Source organism: Kogia breviceps, chromosome 8 (assembly GCF_026419965.1).
Source record: "Kogia breviceps isolate mKogBre1 chromosome 8, mKogBre1 haplotype 1, whole genome shotgun sequence".
Classification (NCBI taxonomy): domain Eukaryota; kingdom Metazoa; phylum Chordata; class Mammalia; order Artiodactyla; family Physeteridae; genus Kogia; species Kogia breviceps.
Genome location: NC_081317.1, coordinates 17,688,643 through 17,708,281, shown reverse-complemented (window position 1 = coordinate 17,708,281; position 19,639 = coordinate 17,688,643). Strand labels below are relative to the sequence as shown.

Sequence of the window (19,639 nt, the reverse complement as noted above, 5' to 3'; positions counted from 1 at the left end):
GCTCATCCTCATGACTCACCCCAAGCCTGTGCCCAAGTGCTGTGTCCTCAATGGGCCCCACCCTGGCCACCCACCTTCCATCACCTCTGGCACTCCCACACCCATTTACCTTGGCTTCCATGCTTTCTTCCTTCCATCACACATCACTTTGGCACATACTGTAAAACGTATTCATTATTTACTGTCTGGCAATCTCTATACCTCTTGGCTGCCGGCATGAAAATTTCCATGAGAGCAAGAAGGTGCATTTATTTTGATCACTGTTCTTTCCCAAGTTCTGGTGTACCCCACTGTTGAGAACCTGCTGTGTGATAGATACTGTGCTAGGCCACGAGCAAGATGGACCTGGGCCTCTCCATGCTGTGTTCATATCTTGGGGACCAGTGGCCAGGCATTAAGAGCACAGTGAATGCTAATGGAGACACAGCAATTGAGGAGCGTCCACGTAGCTTCCTAGAGGAGGCAACATCAGAGGTGAGACATGGAAGGTGCGGTAGGTCTTATTCAGGTAAAAGAAGTAGGGGGAGGGCCAGAGATAAAGAGGAGAGAGAAGAGTATTTCTGGTAGAGGGCAGAGTCTGTGAAAAGCCCAGAACGAGGGGACACGTTCAGGAAACCCTAATCCCCGAATATGGCTAGAGCGCAGTGCAAGAGGGGAACGGGTGAGGCGTGAGGCGTGAGGCAGGCTTTTATAAACCACGTGGGGGAATTTGGACTTTATCCAGGGAGCATTGGGGGTATTCAATGATTTGAAGCACTGAACCAGCCTAGAGGATCCTAAGAGGCTTCCTGGAAGAGGGGACGGATGTGCTCAACTTGTAAGATTAGTAAGAGATAACAGGCAAATGACTAAGCAACGTAGACTAGGCTCCTTGTTCAAAAGTCACTGCTTTCTGGAGTATTATGATTTCCCCCATTTGGGGTGTAGCTTTGACTTTTTCCTGTGGGTGAATTAAACACTCATTTCAACTTGATCCTATGAAAGGAATCAGACCTTTCTATCCCCCCCCAAATTATTATCCATTGTCAATGCCGTCACCACTGTCACCATCGCCAGCATTATTTACTGAGCACATACTCTACACCATGCACCGTGCAAGTGCTTTTACTTGGATTTTATACTTTATCCAAAATACTTCTCTGTGGCAGGACTGTTATTTCCCCCATTTTACAGACAGACAAACTGAAGTCCCCCCCCTTCCCCCCCCGGCCGAAAGAAGTAACTTGCCTACTAGCATACACTACTACATGACTGACGGTGCAAGCAATCAAACCCGAGTCCCCTTCTCATCTAGCCTGGTGTGTTCCTCCACCTTACCCACGCTTTTCCTCCATTCTCTCCTCCACTTCTCCACGTTTAAACAAGCTTCTGTGTTCTTTGACTGCTGCATGCCCCGTGCCAGGCACAGATCTACCCTCTACCCCAAAGGAGCTTGCAGGGGAGCCCTCATCCTCAGCATCAGGCCTTGGTCTACTTGATGTCATCAAGTCTTTCCGCCAACACTGTGAAGACCCCCAGACTCACTGTGGTAAAGTGACTCGCCCAGGACCCCATGGTGGGTGGGTGGACAGCCAGGCTTTCTGACCGTCAGCGCAGGATGCCTCCTACTACCCCGCACTGCACAGTCTCTGCCTGTGACCTCCCTGTTGAGTGTGAGTCAGAATCCAGCCTCAGACAGACCTTCAGCCAGGGCCCCGTGGCGTTTGCCAGGCTGCATTCCTGAGCCGTTCACACACGCGGGTGGAGGTGTTATCCTGGGCAGCTCACCCACTGGGAGAAACCCCCGTGCCGAGCACCATCTCCAGCCTAGAGGAAAAAAAGAGAGAATCCTGGCCTTTAGTCACCGACCTGGGCTTGTTGACAGAATCCCAGAGTGGGTGGCCAAGCCATTTATGGGACAGCCTGGCCACATGGTGCTGGGAATCCCAGATGTAAACTGGCCACCGTGGCATCAGTGCTGTGGGTGGTAGGTTTTCTTGGGAGGCCGTCTGGGGGATAAGGTGGGAAGCTGCTTGGGGACTCAGGGCATCTGGGAATCGGGCTCAGAGCCGGCTTTATCGGGATGGGATTCTTCTCTCCGTATCAGTTTCTCCCTCTGTGAAAAGGGGACCCTGACCCCTATTCTACCTGCCTCGTGGGGGTGGTGCCGAGGAGCGGTTACAAATGGGTGCAGATCCCGAGCCCCCTGCCAAGCCAGTGACGCACCGCTTTGCATCCTCGTTTTCCTCTTAAGACATAAAACGAGGATAGTAAGAATAGCTGCCTTATTAGTGTTGCTGGGAAGAGTGAGTAACTGGGTGCCAGGCACAAAATAAGGGCTAAAAGGCCAGTGGCTGTTAAAGAGACCACACGGCAGTCAGCCTGGCCCGGGTGGGAAGAGGTGCCTTCCCCTTACTCTCTCACTTGCTGACAAGCTCTCAGTGTTTGGAGCCGGGGTTAGAATCCTGCAGCATCTACTAAGTGAGGCCCCGGGGCAAGTTTGTTTCTTTTTAAACATTCTGAAGCCTCTATTTTCCCATCTGTAAGCCTTCCGAGGTTGTGTGGAGCCCATGAGCTAGCACATGGGAATCACCCAACACACGGACAGCCTCAGGAGGTGCCCGCTTGTATGTGTGTGTACAGTGGTGTTCACGGCCTTGAACCTGGACAGACACCTTCCCCGTGGGGAGTGGGCGGGGCTGGCGATCTCCACCCTCTCTTCACCTGTGAGGAGAGCCCCCCCCCACCCTCCCGAGGCAGGCCCTGAACAGACAGTTCACGGAGAGGCGAGAGGAAGGGCGAGGTTCCCGTGCGGGTCCTCTGCATGGGGACCTCCACGAGCTGGTTTGGAGGCAGCATTGCCTCACTGGCTCCTCACCGGAACGCTCGTCTCACAGAGGGGAGTCCAAGATCCGCAGGTGCCAAGGACCCGGCGAAAGTCGTGCAGTGCTGCCTCCCAGGCCCCTAGCGAGGGCTCAGTAGACGCGGCTGTGTTTACAAGCATGTGGGGGCCCACAAGGAGAACCTGGATCTTTCTTTTCCCTGAGACCAAACCTTCTCGACTTCGTTGTGTTCTGACTGAGAGTCCTTCCCTTAGGTTCCAGACCCATTCCTTTAGGGAAACGCTGAAACTCCCTGGGCCGGCCCGGGGAGGAAAGCAAACGGTCACACTACGTACGCTCTCACAGCCAGACTGGCCAGACGGGCCTGAGAAGCTAACGGGTGTAGGGCCCTGCCAGCCCGTAGCTTTGGAGAAGCCAGTGGAACTGGGGATGGCAGGAAGGGGAACGTGTAAGACACAAGCTGTGGAGAAAGTCAGCGTTTCTCCATCTTTTCTGCCCAGGGCATTGCCTTCTGCCTTCCTCCGGCTGTGAAGGATTTTCAGACAGAAGGAAGGTAGAGATCATTGACATCCACTCTTAATGTACAGATAGGGAACCTGAAGCCCAGAGAAGGGAGGTAACTTGTACAAAGTCACACAGCACGGGAGTGCAAGAACAGAGGCTCCGTGACTTGTACTTTTCCTGTACATTTGTGCATTCGTATGTCGCTCCATCCGCGGGCCCATCGAATGCCTGCCACATGGTAGATAAAGACTCAGTTCAACGACAGACAGACACGGTCCCTGCCCAGACTGCCCTGGCACACAAGTGCAGAAGTGGTTCCGAACAAGAATGGTGTAAGGAGAGAAGGATGGGATATGGGGCGAGCATGATGGTGCTGTCTTTGGTCAGACTAACGAGGGAGGAGGTGGTGCCTGAGATAAGACCTGGCGCGTGAAGCGGAGCTGGCCAGGCAAGAGCAGGAGCGGGGAGGAACAGGAATGGCTGAAGGCTTAAAAGCACGAAAACACTGGGCGTATTTGAGGAACCAGTGAATAAAGCCACAGAGACTGAGCGGACGAAGGGAACCACGTGAGGTCTGAGAAGTGTGTGGAGATCGTGCAAGGCCTTGAACTCTTGCTAAGGACTCTGTGTCTTATTCTGAGAGAGAGAATCTGTTGCATGTTTGCCTGTGTGAGGTGCAGCGGGAAGCATGAGACGTAGACCAGACGTGAAGCCGTCCCTAAAGAATCGAGGAGCCCAGTGGGAAAGAGTTAGGTGCAGAGAAAACTAACTGTGCAGAAGACGTGAGCGGTAACTGGGTCATCTTAATGTTAGCATGGGCAGGAGGACGGGTTTTTGCATCTTTCAGCTTTGCTCACAACCCTATGAAATACATTGTTAAAAAAATCATCCTTTTGTAGATGCAGAAACTCAGGGTGATGGCGGTGAAGGGGTTTTTCTCAAAGTTGTTCAGCGAGTATGAGGCAAACGAGGATGCTAATCCAGGCCTCTCGGCTCACACGGTGGCGGTCTCCCCCCTGGACCTCAGCTGTTAGATTTGGACGTGGCTCTGCCCTCAAGTTTCCCCACACGGACTGGAGGGTTTTCTCTAGGTCTCTTCCAATTCTAACATTCTCTGCCTCTCTTAGAGGTGAAGAGGTTGCAGAAGAATACTCTAGATCAGACGGTACCACCTCTGCCTAGGCGTGGAGGCTAGGAAGTGTCCTGAACAGGGCACGGTGAGCAGTTGTAAGCAGCAAGGCAGGCTCTGCGTGGAAGCAGCTCTGGGGATACTGACCACGGCCTCTCGCACCTGTGAGCTTAAACTGAAAAGACAAACCAGTGCGCTAGCCTGAGCACGGTGAGAGAGTCGGAGAGAGATGGAGAAGCAAACAGGCCTGCATTCGTATTCTGTGGCTTAGGTCCTGGGGAAACGAGAATGAACGAGGCCGACACAGTCCCCGTCGCGCTAAGCGAGAGAGTGGAGCACCAGGCACGCAGCACGCACTGCCTGCTGGGGGCTTTGCACTGGCTAGTCCATTACCCCCCGTCACCACCTCTGGAGGTGTGTGCTTTCATCACTCCCATTTCATGACGGAGTTACCTGAGGCTCAGAGAAATTGTCACACGCTCAAGGTCACACCTCAGTTAGGTGAGAGAGCTGGGGCTTCTACTTCCATCTTCCTGTTCATCCCTACATTTTAAATTGTTGAAAAGTGGCAGGGTGGAGAGAGGTTGGGAGGGCAAGATGGATGGGAGGGAGGGAGGGAAAGAGGGAGGGCGGGCACAGGGGCAGAGAGCCAAAGAATTACAGAGAATGAGCCCACAAGCTCGAGAGACAAAGATGCTCTCCAGGCCTGTGTGAGCACTCGAGACCCTGCCCGGGCAGGAGGCAAATGAGGTCATTAAATCCATCTGTGCAGATGGGGGAACCCTCTGGGGAAAGTTATATGCAAATGTCATGATGCAGTGAGGTGAAATCCACTCGCATCAGCCCAGGCTGGGGCTCAAGCAGAGACGGCACCGTGCTCTTTGGAAAGACAGATCCTCCGCTGCATGGGGATGGCATTCAGTCTACTGGGCTCTTTCTCACGGTTTCTAGAAAGGACAGCCAGCCCAAGGTCACACAGCGTGTGAAGGGATGGAATGGGAACTGAAACTGGGGCCTCTCACTTTTTCTTTTTAAATTTAACTTTTTTCCAATCTTCGTAATAGTTACATATATCGAATTGTCATGTTGTATGCCTCTCGCTTTTTCTCATGCTGCAATCTGCTCCCGGGATCCTTCAACCAAATTTTCTGCAAAAATCTCTCTGAAATGTTCCCCACCGGGATTTCAGCCCCCTAGAAGGTGGTCTGAGCTTGCTGACAAATGCTTTTGTTGTTGTTTTCATCAGTGCCTCCCAAAATCAAAATTACCGATATATGCAGAGAGTTATGTTTTCTTAAAAGACCTTGTCACATCCTTTATATCACTTGATCACCACAACAGCCCTATAAGTTAGATATTCCGTTGTGCAAGTCTATTAACCAACTCTGGTGCAGTACATTTACAACTTTTCACCCAGGATTTCATTCGGCCCTCAGAGTCCACAGTGCAAGGTCTGTCTTATTCTACTGATGCCACAGCTAGGCACCTGGGGCTCGGGGCGGGGGGGGTTGCCTGTCCTACTTGAAATACTAGGTTTGTCACTTATTACTTTGGGCAAATGCCTGCCCCTTTCTGCGCCTCAGTTTCTCCTTCCATAAAAGGGCGATTGTTTTAATGTCTGTCTTACAGAGTTGTCAAAGGAGTCAGTGTTTTCCTGTTTGGAAAGCATTTAGCACTTTGCCTGACCTGTAATAAATGCCCCTGAAAACGGGAAGCGCTATGATAATGACCATGGTGACCTTGATAAACAAGTTATCACAGGGCTAATAAGCAGCAGAGTCCCGTCTTGATCTGGAATCTGCTGCTCTCCAAATCCAGTGATCTGCCCTCTGCCCTGCACGGCCTCTCTGGCATTTGCTGCTTCGGCCTGAACCACCTGGCTCACTTCTTCTACCTTTCTCTCTGCAGGTCACCCCCTTCCCTATGTCTTGTGACCTACAGGGTGACTGTGCTTGTCGGGACCCCCAGGCCCAAGAACACAGCCGGAAAGACCTCCGAGGATACAGCCATGGCTAAGGAAGGACCAGGAGTTGTCAAAAGAATTCCCAATGCCAGGACCCGCCTCCCTTTGGTATTGATTTCACAGTCAGCTGCTCAACGGAATGGCCTCTCCACACCAGGGATCCTTAGCACCCAACCGGTCTGCCTTTAATTGCACCCAGGAGGGACTCGTAGTGGGGGCACGTGAACCAAGTCTCGCCATGTGGAATGATGGAATGGAATCCCACCCCAGAGTCTTAGACGGATTGCATATACGGCGTGCAGTCCCCGAGCCTCCTAAAATTCTAACCGTTCGTCACACGACCACAGCAGGAAACATGTATCTAGGAGTTACGTATCCAGGAGTGTGCCCACCTGTGGCTAGTAGGCATGCATGCGTACACACCCATGCAAACATCCGCGTGAGGGCAGTTTTGGAGACTGAGCAGAGAGAGACTGGGGCAGACTCGGTCTTTCCTCTGCCAGGCTCCTAGCCAACACTGTCCTTGGGAGGAAGAGAGTTACAGAAACTGCCAAGGCCAAGTGCTGAAATGCTAAGATAGCTCACACCCTGTGGCTTAAGATACGTAAGGTGTGCACAAGTGTACAGTCCTTTGGGATTGGAAGTGAAATGGTCTCTGATCACCTAGCTTCTAGGGAAGGTAGGACCCAGGAAGAGGAAAAGAATCCAAGGTATGCAAAGTCCGCAAATTCTTCCGCTGCCGTGGGGATTTTACCCCAACTCCAGGGTTCGAGGCCAAGCTGGAAATGGCTTCAGATTGCAACGTCAAGGTATTATAACAGCCCCCTGCTTGAGGCTTGAGGCCATAATATCCCTCCCATTCCCCAAATCTTGCCTTGGGACCACATTTGCTGCTACTTTTCCGGCTGCTCTATCCTATACATTGAGTACCCCAAGATAGTAGGACTAGGTTAGGAAAAACCCCACACAACCAAACAGTCTGCCTTAAAAGTGACCCACATTTTCCCACAGCTCCTCACCTCTTAGCCCTTCTGCAAAAGAAACCCCTCATAGGCCCACATGGTGAGAAGTGAAGCCCCCCATGGGGGGGGCTTCTCATCCTGGAAGGGAATTGAGGGGCTTAAGATGCTGGAACCCTCACTGAGAGTCCAGAATGTCTAAGCCAGTGTTCGATTTTATAACCAAGTAGAACTGTTAGACTTCTATGATGTTGGAGCCCTCCAGAGACTGCTGGAATTTTAGGGACTCTTGAGTTATCATCCTTAATCCAAGCCTTCCTGCCCTTCCAGGCTAGAGCAGGCTTTGGGTCTGAGGACCTCACTGTTGCCCCGAGTAGCTAGAGTTCTGGAACAGACAGCCGTCTTGGATGGGATCTGTCTGGACTGTGTTCCAGAGGGGCTGTCACAGGGAACCCGGAGTTCACAGCCTATAGGTCCCCAACACCCCAGCACGGCCATCATGCTTTCCACAGTCTTCCAGCTCCAGGTGGCCCAGCCACACCTGTGGTTGGGCAGCCCTTTCCCTCTCCTGTGCTCAGCCTCCAAAAGTTAAGAGGAAGTTAGCCAAACGCGCATAGAAGCCTCCACCTCTTTGGCGTCCTCTTTGCCTCTGTTCAGCCAGTTACCTGTCCACTCCTTTTGAATTAATATGGGAAGAGATGAATCCAGAATGAGGTGGAGAGAACGCTTAAGTTTGACGTGATTTTTGAAACTGAGAAAGTGAGGTGACGGGAGTGTCTAAACTAGATACATCGCCTAAAGATTGCTACAGATCATCTCAAGTCTAGTGAAGACAAACCAACAGAAACAAAGTTTAGCATAGAAATGGAAAGTACTAGAGGCACATGGGCTGACCCTCCTTAGTCCTGCAGCTGTAGCCCTTTTTGCAGGGCCCCAAAATAAAAAAATAACTTCAGAAACCTTCTTACTGTAGCACTCCCAAGAGCAATTACCTACTGATCAAGAACACTTGAGAAGATATCTAGTGGCCATCTGTGGTCTGTTATATTAAGAAATATATCAAGGTGCTTTTTGCACAGGTGCCCACAAATAAGGATGCAGTGCTTAGGTAGTTTGGTGTGGCTTATACCACGTTACAAACTCTGAGATTGGGTTCTAGGCTCTCCACTGTTAAGGCCTGGCTCAAATCCTTTATGTTTCCTCCTACAAACTTAGATCTCCTTTATATTCAGGGCATTTTTTTCCCCCCTCTAATTACCAGGGCCAATCCTTGGCAAAATAATAATAATTATATAAGCATTGATCCCATTTTGTACCCCTCTCCAGTATCTTAGAACTCTTGCCAACTCTTAAAGCCCCTCTTTTGCCCTAGCTGAGTTATCAACCTGGGTGGTGCTAGCTAGGAAGGAACAAACTAAGAAAGATAACAGAGTCAGCCCTCCCAGTTGCTTTTTTTACATCAGGAAGTAGTGCAAAGCCTTGGAGACCCAAAGACAACATTACTAACGGTGGGGTGGCAGGAATCACAGAAGAACCTCACCAGCTTCCCTGAAATCGACTCTCATGCTCTTTCCTCCTTCACTTGCACACACACTTCCTCTGAGAAAAGTTTCCTGAAGGCTGACTTCTACCTTCAGATTCTCAGGTTGATTGAGCCCTCATGAGCAAGGAGCCTTCCAGTCTCCTCCTTGCCATCATTCAAACCTGTTACTCACAAGTTCATACTTGCCAAGGATATTAGGTGGGAGAGGCTGCTTGATTGACAGCCAGCCTTGGGCTCACATGCCAGGTGTCATTAATAGGCCCTTCTCAAACCTTAGTGGAGGACAGTCAGCTCTGTTCCTGCAATGCACTGATTCTCGGTTTCATTTTCTGTCTGGGGATAAACTCAGTATCTCATCCCCTGGTCATCATCTCCAGTTTAGGACAGTGGAGTACTCACAAGGAGGCAGCTCTGAAACACTGTTGTCTGTCGGCAGCTCAGAGGTCCTAAAGCACTTGGAGGTTCTGAAGATGTATTAGCTTCTTCAGAACTTGGCAGTTCTGAAGAAGCATTAGCCTGTTAACAGCAAGAAAGAAAAGATAAGGTGGACAGTTCTCCAAGCCTTCTCTTGGGAAGACTTTCCAAGCCGCAACCCTACTGGCTGCCAGAGGACTTGCATTACCCCCCCCCCAGATTCTGTGCCAACCACCTTTCAAGGGAAGACTGTCCTTGGGAAGTCCATTCTGGTGGCTGAACTGGGGTGTTACGAAAGGGAGAGATCAATGACTGTAAATAGTAAGGCTCTGAAGATGGAGGGTATCAGCTGCTACTCCTGGCTTCAGCATGTTGAGTCACTGCCTAGACAGTTCTCTTGGTCTTCTTCCCACCTTGGCCAATGCTTCAATGCTATTTGTTGAAAATAATTCTTTGAGACAGATTTCGGCTACCTCCCTTCCAGGTTTGATTTAACTTGGTTCTAACTGTCAATTTGTTATAGGTCTTACCTGTGTTAAGGAAGGAAAGAAAGAGAGGAAGAAAGAGAGAAATAGAGAAAGGAAGGAAGGAAACCATAAATTCAAGTGAACAGTTTTGAGGTTTTGTGTTTTGTTGTTGTTGTTGTTTTTTCTGGAACTACTTCAAGTGGGAAAATAAAAAGAAGAAATGGATGGTGACAGAGCTGTACAGATAGAGATTTTAATAGAAGACAAGAGATTAAAAGTAAATAAAATGCATGATTAAAAATAAGAATTTTTTAAAAACCTATTTTTGTGCTTTCTGAAGGACACTGTTTATTCTACAGACTCAGTAGGTAGACACAAGCATAAAGGTCTCCCTAGCAGGAGTAGAGTGGGATTTTATATTGCTGTCTGTTTTTTTCTGTACATTGTGGTAGGTCCAGGAAATAAGGCATCTTTCCCCTTAATATGTAGTTGTTGTTTGTGGGGGGCATTTTGTCTATTTGTTTGGTGTCAATCAGTGATAGCAGGGAATGGGGAGGGCTTGAAACTGGTTTTTCCAAATATTAAGGGGACATATTATGTCACACTTTTCACATTATAAAATGTTTGTATTTACCATTAGAGCACTGGGCTTTATAAAGTCTGCACTTAGAATCACACTGCACAGTCCACTTTCCTAAAAAGCTGCTACATGACCAGACAGGTAATTCCCGTGGTTTTTGAGAAACAAAACAAACAAAACAAACAACAAACATAAAACTAAAAAGCAAAGGAATGAAAGCCTATTCTTGTAATTTGCTCCAGTTTTGCCAAATTCCTACCCATTGTTTGATCTTTAAAAGAAATATGTAATAGCCGAGAGGAATTATGTCCCTAGAGTAAGAACACAGAATTCTTGACTCCAGGCAGCAGTTTGCTCAGTGATCTTGAACAAGTCATCATATTGCCTCTCCATTTGCCTCAGTTTCTCCAGCTGCAAAATGGGGATAATACTACTTACCTACCTCACAGTGGGAGGGCGGGGATTGTGAGGCCCTGAGGTTTTAAAGGGGCTGTGGCAATCTGTGAGAGCCAAGGCTTGACACAAAGTCTATGGGCTACTTTTCAAGAATGCACAGGCCCATTGGCCACTTAAGAAAGACAGGGAGTGCTCATTTGATATATCAAGGAATAAAGGTGGAGCTCCTAGATTAGAATCCACCTTAAGAGAGAGGCTTGCATTTGAGAATATTTCACTTGTAGATAAATTGGACTTTCTCCCCCTTATTCTGGCCTTTACCGGTTCTATAATTTGATTTTTTAAAAAAGAAAGAAAACAGTGACTTCCTACAGTGTAAAAGTCAGCTTACTGCTTGTTCAAGACTTCTGGGCCATTTCCAACTTCATAGAGGAAGGGAGTCCCTAAAATCTCTTTTTCTTCTCAGACTTAAAATTCCACATCGAGTGTTCCATTTAAAAAAGATACAGCATTCTGAGTGCAAAGTCGGGGCTTCTTAAACTCTACACCAGCAGTCAGTGAGGAGAAGTTTGAACAATTATTGACTTGCTTTCTTGGGTCTCTATAATCGATAACCTGTCCGCAGATATCTATCTATATAAAGATATTATATATAAATATAAATTTACATATATATGCACATGTATATATAGTTGTACATATATGTGTGTATATATATACTTAAATGTAATATTTACAAAATAAAACTGTGATCTCGTCTAGAGAAAATGTATTCATATTACAAACTGCTCTTCCATATTTATGTATCATATTATACCTTTTTATTATTGTTATAATTATTATGGGTATTTCTAATTATTATGATGTTGAAATCTGTTTCACATCTTCTGGAAACTACCAAAAAATGACTTTCCATTGATGTGCTTAAAATCTGTTCTCAAGAGAATTCTACTGGCCTACTATAAAAAAGAAAAAAGAAAAAAAAAAAGTAAAAAGAAAATCTAAGCACCAAAAACAAAACACAATTCCAATCCTTTTTCTGTACCTCACGCGCATAAATTTGCTGCTCTTTTTTGGGTTTTATTTTTTCCTGTTTATGTGTTTTTATGGATCTAAGTTAAGTCTTTCAGCAATATATAAAAATGTAAATAGTAAACTTTATTTATTAAGAATGTCATCTTTTTTAATTTATATTTACACAATTGTTCATCTAATTTATTTTTTCTATACGGTTTTAAATACTCAGACATATTTTGCTGTTCATGATATTTTTATCCTGTTCTCATGGATTTGTTTTTCCATACTGTTTTCTCTGGTCTCAATTACAGGTTAGATCTCACAAAAAAATAATGTCAAAGACAGAAATATTTTGCCACTGTTGATTACTATACCTTAAAGTTCTATATTATGAAAATATATAATAGCTTGTATGCTTCAAAAGTAGTGGTGTGGTTTTTGTCTCTTGTGGAAATCTAAAAGACTCTCACATATACACACTAACATGGAAGAGAATCCCAGGGCCTAGAATTAGAAGATCAATGGTAGCAGGAAGTTGAATCTAATATACACCCAATCTTCTACAGAAATAATTCCTGAAGGCATCTACACTTTGCATATGCAAAAATTGAAAAAGATTTTTACATGTTGTAAGAAAGTTCAGTTTTCAGGGAGCTAAAACGAATATCACTTCCAGTCATGTCTAATATTTTTGATGCTCTCTCCAATGATAAACTTCAGCATATTCATTATTTTCATTTATTTTCTTCATACTATAATTGAACACTCAGTCATCCAGTTTATCAAATGAACTGGCAGCTGAGACCAAAGTTTTGCTGTTCTCGAGCTGCCCACTGGATCTAATTTTTCATGAGATCACTTAGTAGCTATGCAATCTTTGGAAAGCTATTTAATTGCTTTAAAATTTAGTTTTCGTATCTGTAAAATGGAAATAAAAGTACCCATCTCATGAAATTGTTGTTGGAATGAACTAAGATAGATATGCAAAGATTTTAGAACTGTGCCACACACAGATTATATTAACTCTTGTTATGATTATTATGAGATACAGCTGCGTATGACAAATATTAATAATGCACTAATTTTTCTAATATCTACTTGATTTTTAGAAGCATAAAAAGATTCACTAAAGCATTCAAGTACTTACACAGGCATTGCATGCACTGTACACTGAGCTATGGGCTGGCAGTACCAATGCAATATAGGTTTATCTGCTGATACTTGAAATGTTGAATTCTGCACAAAAGAGTAGTTTGGGGACATCATTGTGAATTACATAAAAGGACAGTGAGAGAGAAGTCAAGAATTACCCATAGCAGGTTTTTTGGACCCTTTACAAACACAAGCCACTGGGAGACACAAGGGAGGGCACCAAATAATAAAACAAGAGTCATTGCTAAATTCTACGAGGTAACTGGCCATTTCTAAAGTTAGATAAATTATTAAAGAGAATGTTTTACTCAGTTCAATTCAATTCACTGTGAAGACTGAAACAAGATTTAAAGAATATTGAAACAAGATTTAAAGAATAGTTATGAAAAGAGGCAAATATTTCCCAAATAGATTAAGAGAAAAAGTCTTGTGTGTGTGTGTGTGTGTGTGTGTGTGTGTGTGTGTGTGTGTGTGTGTGTATGCCAGTACCATGCTGTTTAGTTTACCATAGCTTTGTAGTATTGTCTGAAGTCTGGAAAGAGTGGTGCTTCCAACTTTGTTCTTTTTCCTCAGGACTGCTTTGGCAATTCTGGGTCTTCTGTGGTTTCCTATACATTTTAGGTTAATTTGTTCTAGTTCTGTGAAAAAAATGTCATGGGTAATTTGATAGGGATCACATTAAATCTGTAGATTGCTTTGGGTAGTACAGCCATTTTAACTATAGTAATTCTTCCAATCCAAGAGCATGGGATATCTTTCCATTTGCTTTAATCATCTTCTACTTCCTTTATCAATGTTTTATAGTTCTCATTGCATAAGTCTTTCACATCCTTGGTTAGATTTATTCCCAGGGTTTGTTTTGATGCAATTTTAAAGAGGATTGGGCTTCCCTGGTGGTGCAGTGGTTGAGAGTCCGCCTGCCGATGCGGGGGATGCGGGTTCGTGCACCGGTCCGGGAGGATCCCAAGTGCCGCGGAGCGGCTGGGCCTGTGGGCCATGGCCGCTGAGCCTGCGCGTCTGGAGCCTGTGCTCCACGGTGGGAAAGGCCACAACAGTGAGAGGCCCGCATACCGCAAAATAAATAAATAATTAATTAAAAAATAAAAAGAGGATTATTATTATTTTTTACTTCCTCTTTCTGATATTTCACTGTTGGTGTAAAGAAGTGCAACTGATTTCAGTACATTAACCTTGTATTCTGCTACCTTGCTGAATTCATTTAGCAGTTCTAATAGTTTTTGTGTGGAGTCTTCATCACCATGTGACAATTTTACATCTTCTCTTCTGATTTGGATATCATTTATTTCTTTTTCTTGTCTGATTGCTGTGGCTAGCACTTCCAATACTATGTTTAATAGAAGTGGTGAGAGTGGGCATCCTTCTCTTATTCCAGAATTTAGTGGGAAGGCTTTCAGCTTTTCATCATTTAGTATTATGTTGGCTGTGGGTTTGTCATAAATGGCTTTTATGTTGAGATATGTTCCCTTTATTCCCACTTTAGCAAGAGTTTTATCATGAATAGATGCTGAATTTTATCAAATGCTTTTTCTGCATCTATTCTGACAATCATGTGTTTTTTTGCTTTTCTTTGGTTGATGTGGTATATCACATCGATTGATTTGTGTATGTTGAACCATTCTTGTGACCCTGGAATAAATCCAACTTGATCATGGTGTATGATCCTTTTTATGTGTTGTTGGGTTCGGTTTGCTAATATTTTTTTGTTGAGGATTTTTTCACCTATATTCATCAAAGATATTGGCCTGTAATTTTCTTTTTTGGTCATGTCTTTGTCCGGTTTTGGTGTCAGGGTGATGGTGGCTTCATAGAATGACTTTGGGAGTGTTCCCTCCTCTTCAGTCTTATGGAAGAGTTTGATAAGCATCTGTATACGTTCTTCTTTGTATGTTTGCTAGAATTCCCCAGTGATGCCATCGAGTCCTGGACTTTTGCTTTCAGGAAGTTTTTAAATTACAGATTCTATTTCACTTCTAGTGATTAGTCTGTTCAAATTATCTGTTTCTTCTTGATTCCATTTTGGCAGGCTATATGTTTCTAGAAACTCATCCATTTCTTCTACATTGTCTGTTTTGTTGGCATATAATTGTTCATATTTTCTTATAGTATTTTGTATTTCTGCAGTATCAATTGTTATTTCTCCTCTTTCATTTCTTATTTTGTTTATTTGGGTCCTCTCGTTTTTCTTGGTGAACCTGGCCAGAAGTTTGTTGATTTTGTTTATCATTTCAAAAAAACAGCTCTTGGTTTTATTGATTTTTTTTCTATTTTTTAAATCTCTATTTATTTCCTTTCTGATCTTTATTATTTCCTTCCTTCTGCTGACTTTAGATTTTGTTTGTTCTTTTTCTGATTTTTTTAGGTCATATGTCAGGTTATTTATTTGGGATTTTTGTGTTTTTTGAGGAAGGCCTGTATCGCTATGAACTTCCCTTTTAGAACTGCTTTTGCTGCATCCCATAGATTCTGTATGGTTGTGTTTTCATTGTCATTTATCTCAAGATACTTTAATTATTTATTTATTTATTTATTTTTGCGGTACGTGGGCCTCTCACTGTTGTGGCCTCTCCCATTGCGGAGCACAGGCTCCGGACACGCAGGCTCAGCGCCCACAGCTCACAGGCCCAGCCGCTCCACAGCATGTGGGATCTTCCTGGACTGGGGCACAAACCCGTGTCCCCTGCATCGGCAGGTGGACTCTCAACCACTGCGCCACCAGGGAAGCCTGAGATACTTTTTTACTTCCTCTTTGATTTCATTGTGACCCGTTGTTTTTTTTAGTAGCATGTTTTTTAGTCTCCATGTAATCTTTTTTTCTCATTTCTCTTTTTGTGGTTAATTTCTAGTTTCATGCTGTTGTGGTCAGAAAAGTTGCTTGGAATAATCTCTATCCTCTTAAAGTTTGTTTTGCATCCTAGTATGTGGTCTATCCTAGAGAAAATTCCATGTGCACCTGAAAAGAATGTGTATTCTAGTTTCTTTTCTTTTTTTTTTTTTTTTTTTTTTTTTTGGATGTAGTGTCCTGTAGATATCAATTAAGTCTAACAGCGCAATACGCAATATTGGCATAGAAACAGACATATAGATCCATGGAACAGAATATAGAGCCCAGAAATAAACCCACCTACCTACAGTCAATTAATCTCTGACAAAGGAGGCTAGAATATACAATGGAGAAAAGACAGCCTCTTTAGCAAGTGGTACTGGGAAAGCTAGCCAGCCACATGTACATCAATGAAGTTAGAACACTCCGTCACACCATACACAAAAATAAACTCAAAATGACTCAAATACTTAAATACAAGACATGCTACCATAAAACTCCTAGAAGAGAACATAGGGAAAACATTCCCTGAGATAAATCATAGTGATGTTTTCTTAGGTCGGTCTCCCAAGGCAACAGAAATAAAAGCAAAAATAAACAAATGGGATCTAATCAAACTTGAAGCTTTTGCACAGCAAAGGAAACAATGAAAAGACAACCTATGGAATGGGAGAAAATATTTGCAAACAATGTGACAGACAAGGGCTTAATTTCCAAAATATACAAACAGCTCATACAATTCAATAACAAAAAAACCAATCAAAAAATGGGCAGAAGACCTAAATAGGCATTCCTCCAAAGAAGACATACAGATGGCCAACAGGCACATTAAAAATGCTCAACATAGCTAATTATTAGAGAAATGCCAATCAAAACTACAATGAGGTATCACCTCACACTGCTCAGAATGACCATCATCAAAATATCTACAAATAATAAATGCTGGATAGGATGTGGAGAAAAGGAAAGCCTTCTACTCTGTTGGTGGGAATGTAAATTGGTGCAGCTACTGTGGAAAACAGTATGGAGGTTCCTTAAAAAAACTAAAAATAGATTCAGCAATCCCATTCTTGGCAGTATATCTGGAAAAGAGGAAAGCTCTAATTCAAAAAATCTATGCACCCCAATGTTCACAGCAACACTATTCACAGTTAGCAAGACATGGAAGCAACCTAAGTATCCATCAACAGATGAATGGATAAAGAAGAAGTGGTGCATATGTACAATGGAATATTACTCAGCCATAAAAAGGAATGAAATCATGCCATTTGCAGCAACATGGATGGATCTAGAGATTATCATACTAAGTTAAGTAAGTCAAAGACAAATATCATATGATATAATTTATGTGGAATCTAAAAAAAATGGTACAAATGAACTTATTTACAAAACAGAAATAGAGTCACAGAGGTAGAAAACAAACTTATGGTTACTAGGGGATAAGGGGGGAAGGGATAAATTAGGAGATTGGGATTGATCTATACAGACTACTATATATAAAATAGATAACTAATAAGGAACTGCTGTATAGAGAAAGACCCCTCAAGTGGCAGTGTGAAGAAAAAAATGGAGGGAGCTAGGAACAGATATAGGGAGTCAGAGGACAATGTGTAGTCCAGGACAGAAATGATGGCTGTTTGGATGAAAGTGGTGACAGCAGGTGGACAGAGGATTTTACCCATTCTATTAAATGGTGAAATTAGACAAAATGATCTTCAGTGTCTAACATTCTGTGATTCTAGTAAGTCATTACACACCTCTGCTATTCACTGATTTTAAATTTTTTTCAATCAATAGACTATTTTTTAGAGAATTTTTGTGTTTACAGATGAATTGAGTAGAAAGTAGAGTTCCTATTAGATTTCTCTTTAAATAATGAAATATTGGGACAGGGAAATCTAGCTATTTTCTAGGATCAGCTATCACGAAATCTGAAAATCTAAAACTATGTGATCAGGTGTGTAGGTCTGGAAATACAAGTAATATTCCTTATGACCTCTCAGTGGTTTTGTCGTGATGATGTCTTAAGATCAAAGAAGGCGGCTTTGGGGAAGGCATCAGAATAGAGTCAGATGGGATCTGGGATGACAGCCATTTATATGTTATGTTATCCTGGGCAGTTCTCCACCTGTTTGTATTTCAGTAGCCTTGTCTATAGAATGGATTCATCATTTCTGTCCTAAAAGGGCTGTCCTAAGGAAAATATATCATAATTTAAGTAAAGAACCCAGCAGGGGGCTGTCACATAGCAGGTACTCAGTATACCTCTCCACCCCATCCTTGGGTAAATATGACTCCCATCGCAGGCAGCACTCTCCAGGAGAAGTGAGGTTATAGGGGGACGGATACAATACACTCAGCCTAGTTCTCCAGTATTTACATGGAGAAAATGTACATCACTTTTACACCACCAGGCCTGAGGTTGTACAGTGTATTAATCTTGCTTCCATCTCTGTGAAATGACAAATCTCAGTTACTCGCCCATGAAATTGAACAGGCCCAGGGTGAAGACAGTAAAGCAGAAACTAACACACCATTGTAAAGCAATTATATTCTAATAAAGATGTTTTTAAAAAAAGGAATTGGTTAAATAAATTACGATACATCTATAAAAAAGCAAAACCAGTATTATTCTACTTTCTAGCTTGTACTTCAAAAGGATAACAACAAGGGTGGGAGTAGGGAAGGGATGTCTTTCTTTAAGACATGGAAGCAGATTAGTTTCTCTTTTTAATTCTCACAAAAATACTGTTCTAGGGATCATGAGTCTCATTTTTACAAGTGAAAGAAACTGAGCCTCAGTGTTTAAGTGATTGTTCATAGTGAGTGGGCCCCAAATCAAGTCCCAATCTCTTTGAAGTGTAAACACTACATCACACTGATTCTCTCTTCTCATGATTATCTTAAGTTTGTTTAAGCCAAAACCAATTATTAAATACTCCAGGGATGGAAATTGTTTTAACTTTATCTCAACACATATTGACTGGTAGTGATTGCAGTGCTGGGAGGAGAAGGGTTTTTATAACACATCCAGGCTCCAGCGAAAAGGTAATGTGACCTTGGGAAAGTCATCTCTCTGAACTTTCCTTGTCCATAGCTGCCCATCATGGAAATGGAAAGGGCAGTGGCAGTATAAATGTTACATTTGCTTTTCTGTGTTTAGTTTATTTGTCAAACAATAAACTGAAGATTGGGTTGGGGAGGAGATCCTCTAGGGCTACACATCATGCAGCCACAGAGCCCTAGGTCTGCCTCCCTAACCAGTACTCTCCTTCTTGTCCAGAATGCCTCTTGTCTAACCTGATTAGGGATATCATAGTCTTTGTACTATCCTCACCCCCTTGAACAAGTTAACAATTTGTACCATAACTGCTGCTAAGTGAACATTTTTTGCCAAAAGTTGCCTTCCATGACTAGCAGAATCTTCGTTCTGGGCATGGCACTGGCCATGTCCCAAACCCATGAGGAGAATGGAATATGTCCACTTCTCTAACTACCCTATCTTCTATTGACCAGTTAGTGTGGGAAAAACAACTCTCATGATAATCTTTAAAACAAAAAGGCTCCAAGACCTAAATAGACACTTCTCCAAAGAAGAAATACAGATGGCCAATAGGCACATGAAAAGATGCTCAACATTGTTAATTATTAGAGAAATGAAAATCAAAACTACAATGGGGTACCACCTCACACTGGTTAGAACGGCCATCATTAAAAACTCTACAAATAACAAATGCTGGAGAGGGTGTGGAGAAAAGGGAACCCTCCTACACTGTTGGTGGGAATGTAAGTTGGTGCAGCCACTGTGGAAAACAGTACGGAGGTTCCTCAGAAAAGCAGAGTTACCATAT

General features: G+C 43.7%; 1 protein-coding gene across 2 annotated transcripts in view; it reads left to right on the top strand.

Moving 5' to 3' along the window:
• The window catches only part of PAPPA (pappalysin 1), a 255,679-nt gene extending 244,870 nt beyond the window's left edge, over window positions 1–10,809 (top strand). For both annotated transcript variants that reach the window (XM_059071226.2, XM_067040877.1), the window contains exon 22: window positions 6,364–10,809. In XM_059071226.2, coding sequence (XP_058927209.1) covers window positions 6,364–6,471 — 108 coding nt within the window. In that variant the 3' untranslated portion in view covers window positions 6,472–10,809. The remainder of the gene's footprint in view (window positions 1–6,363) is intronic.
• Window positions 10,810–19,639: the final 8,830 nt, after the last annotated feature.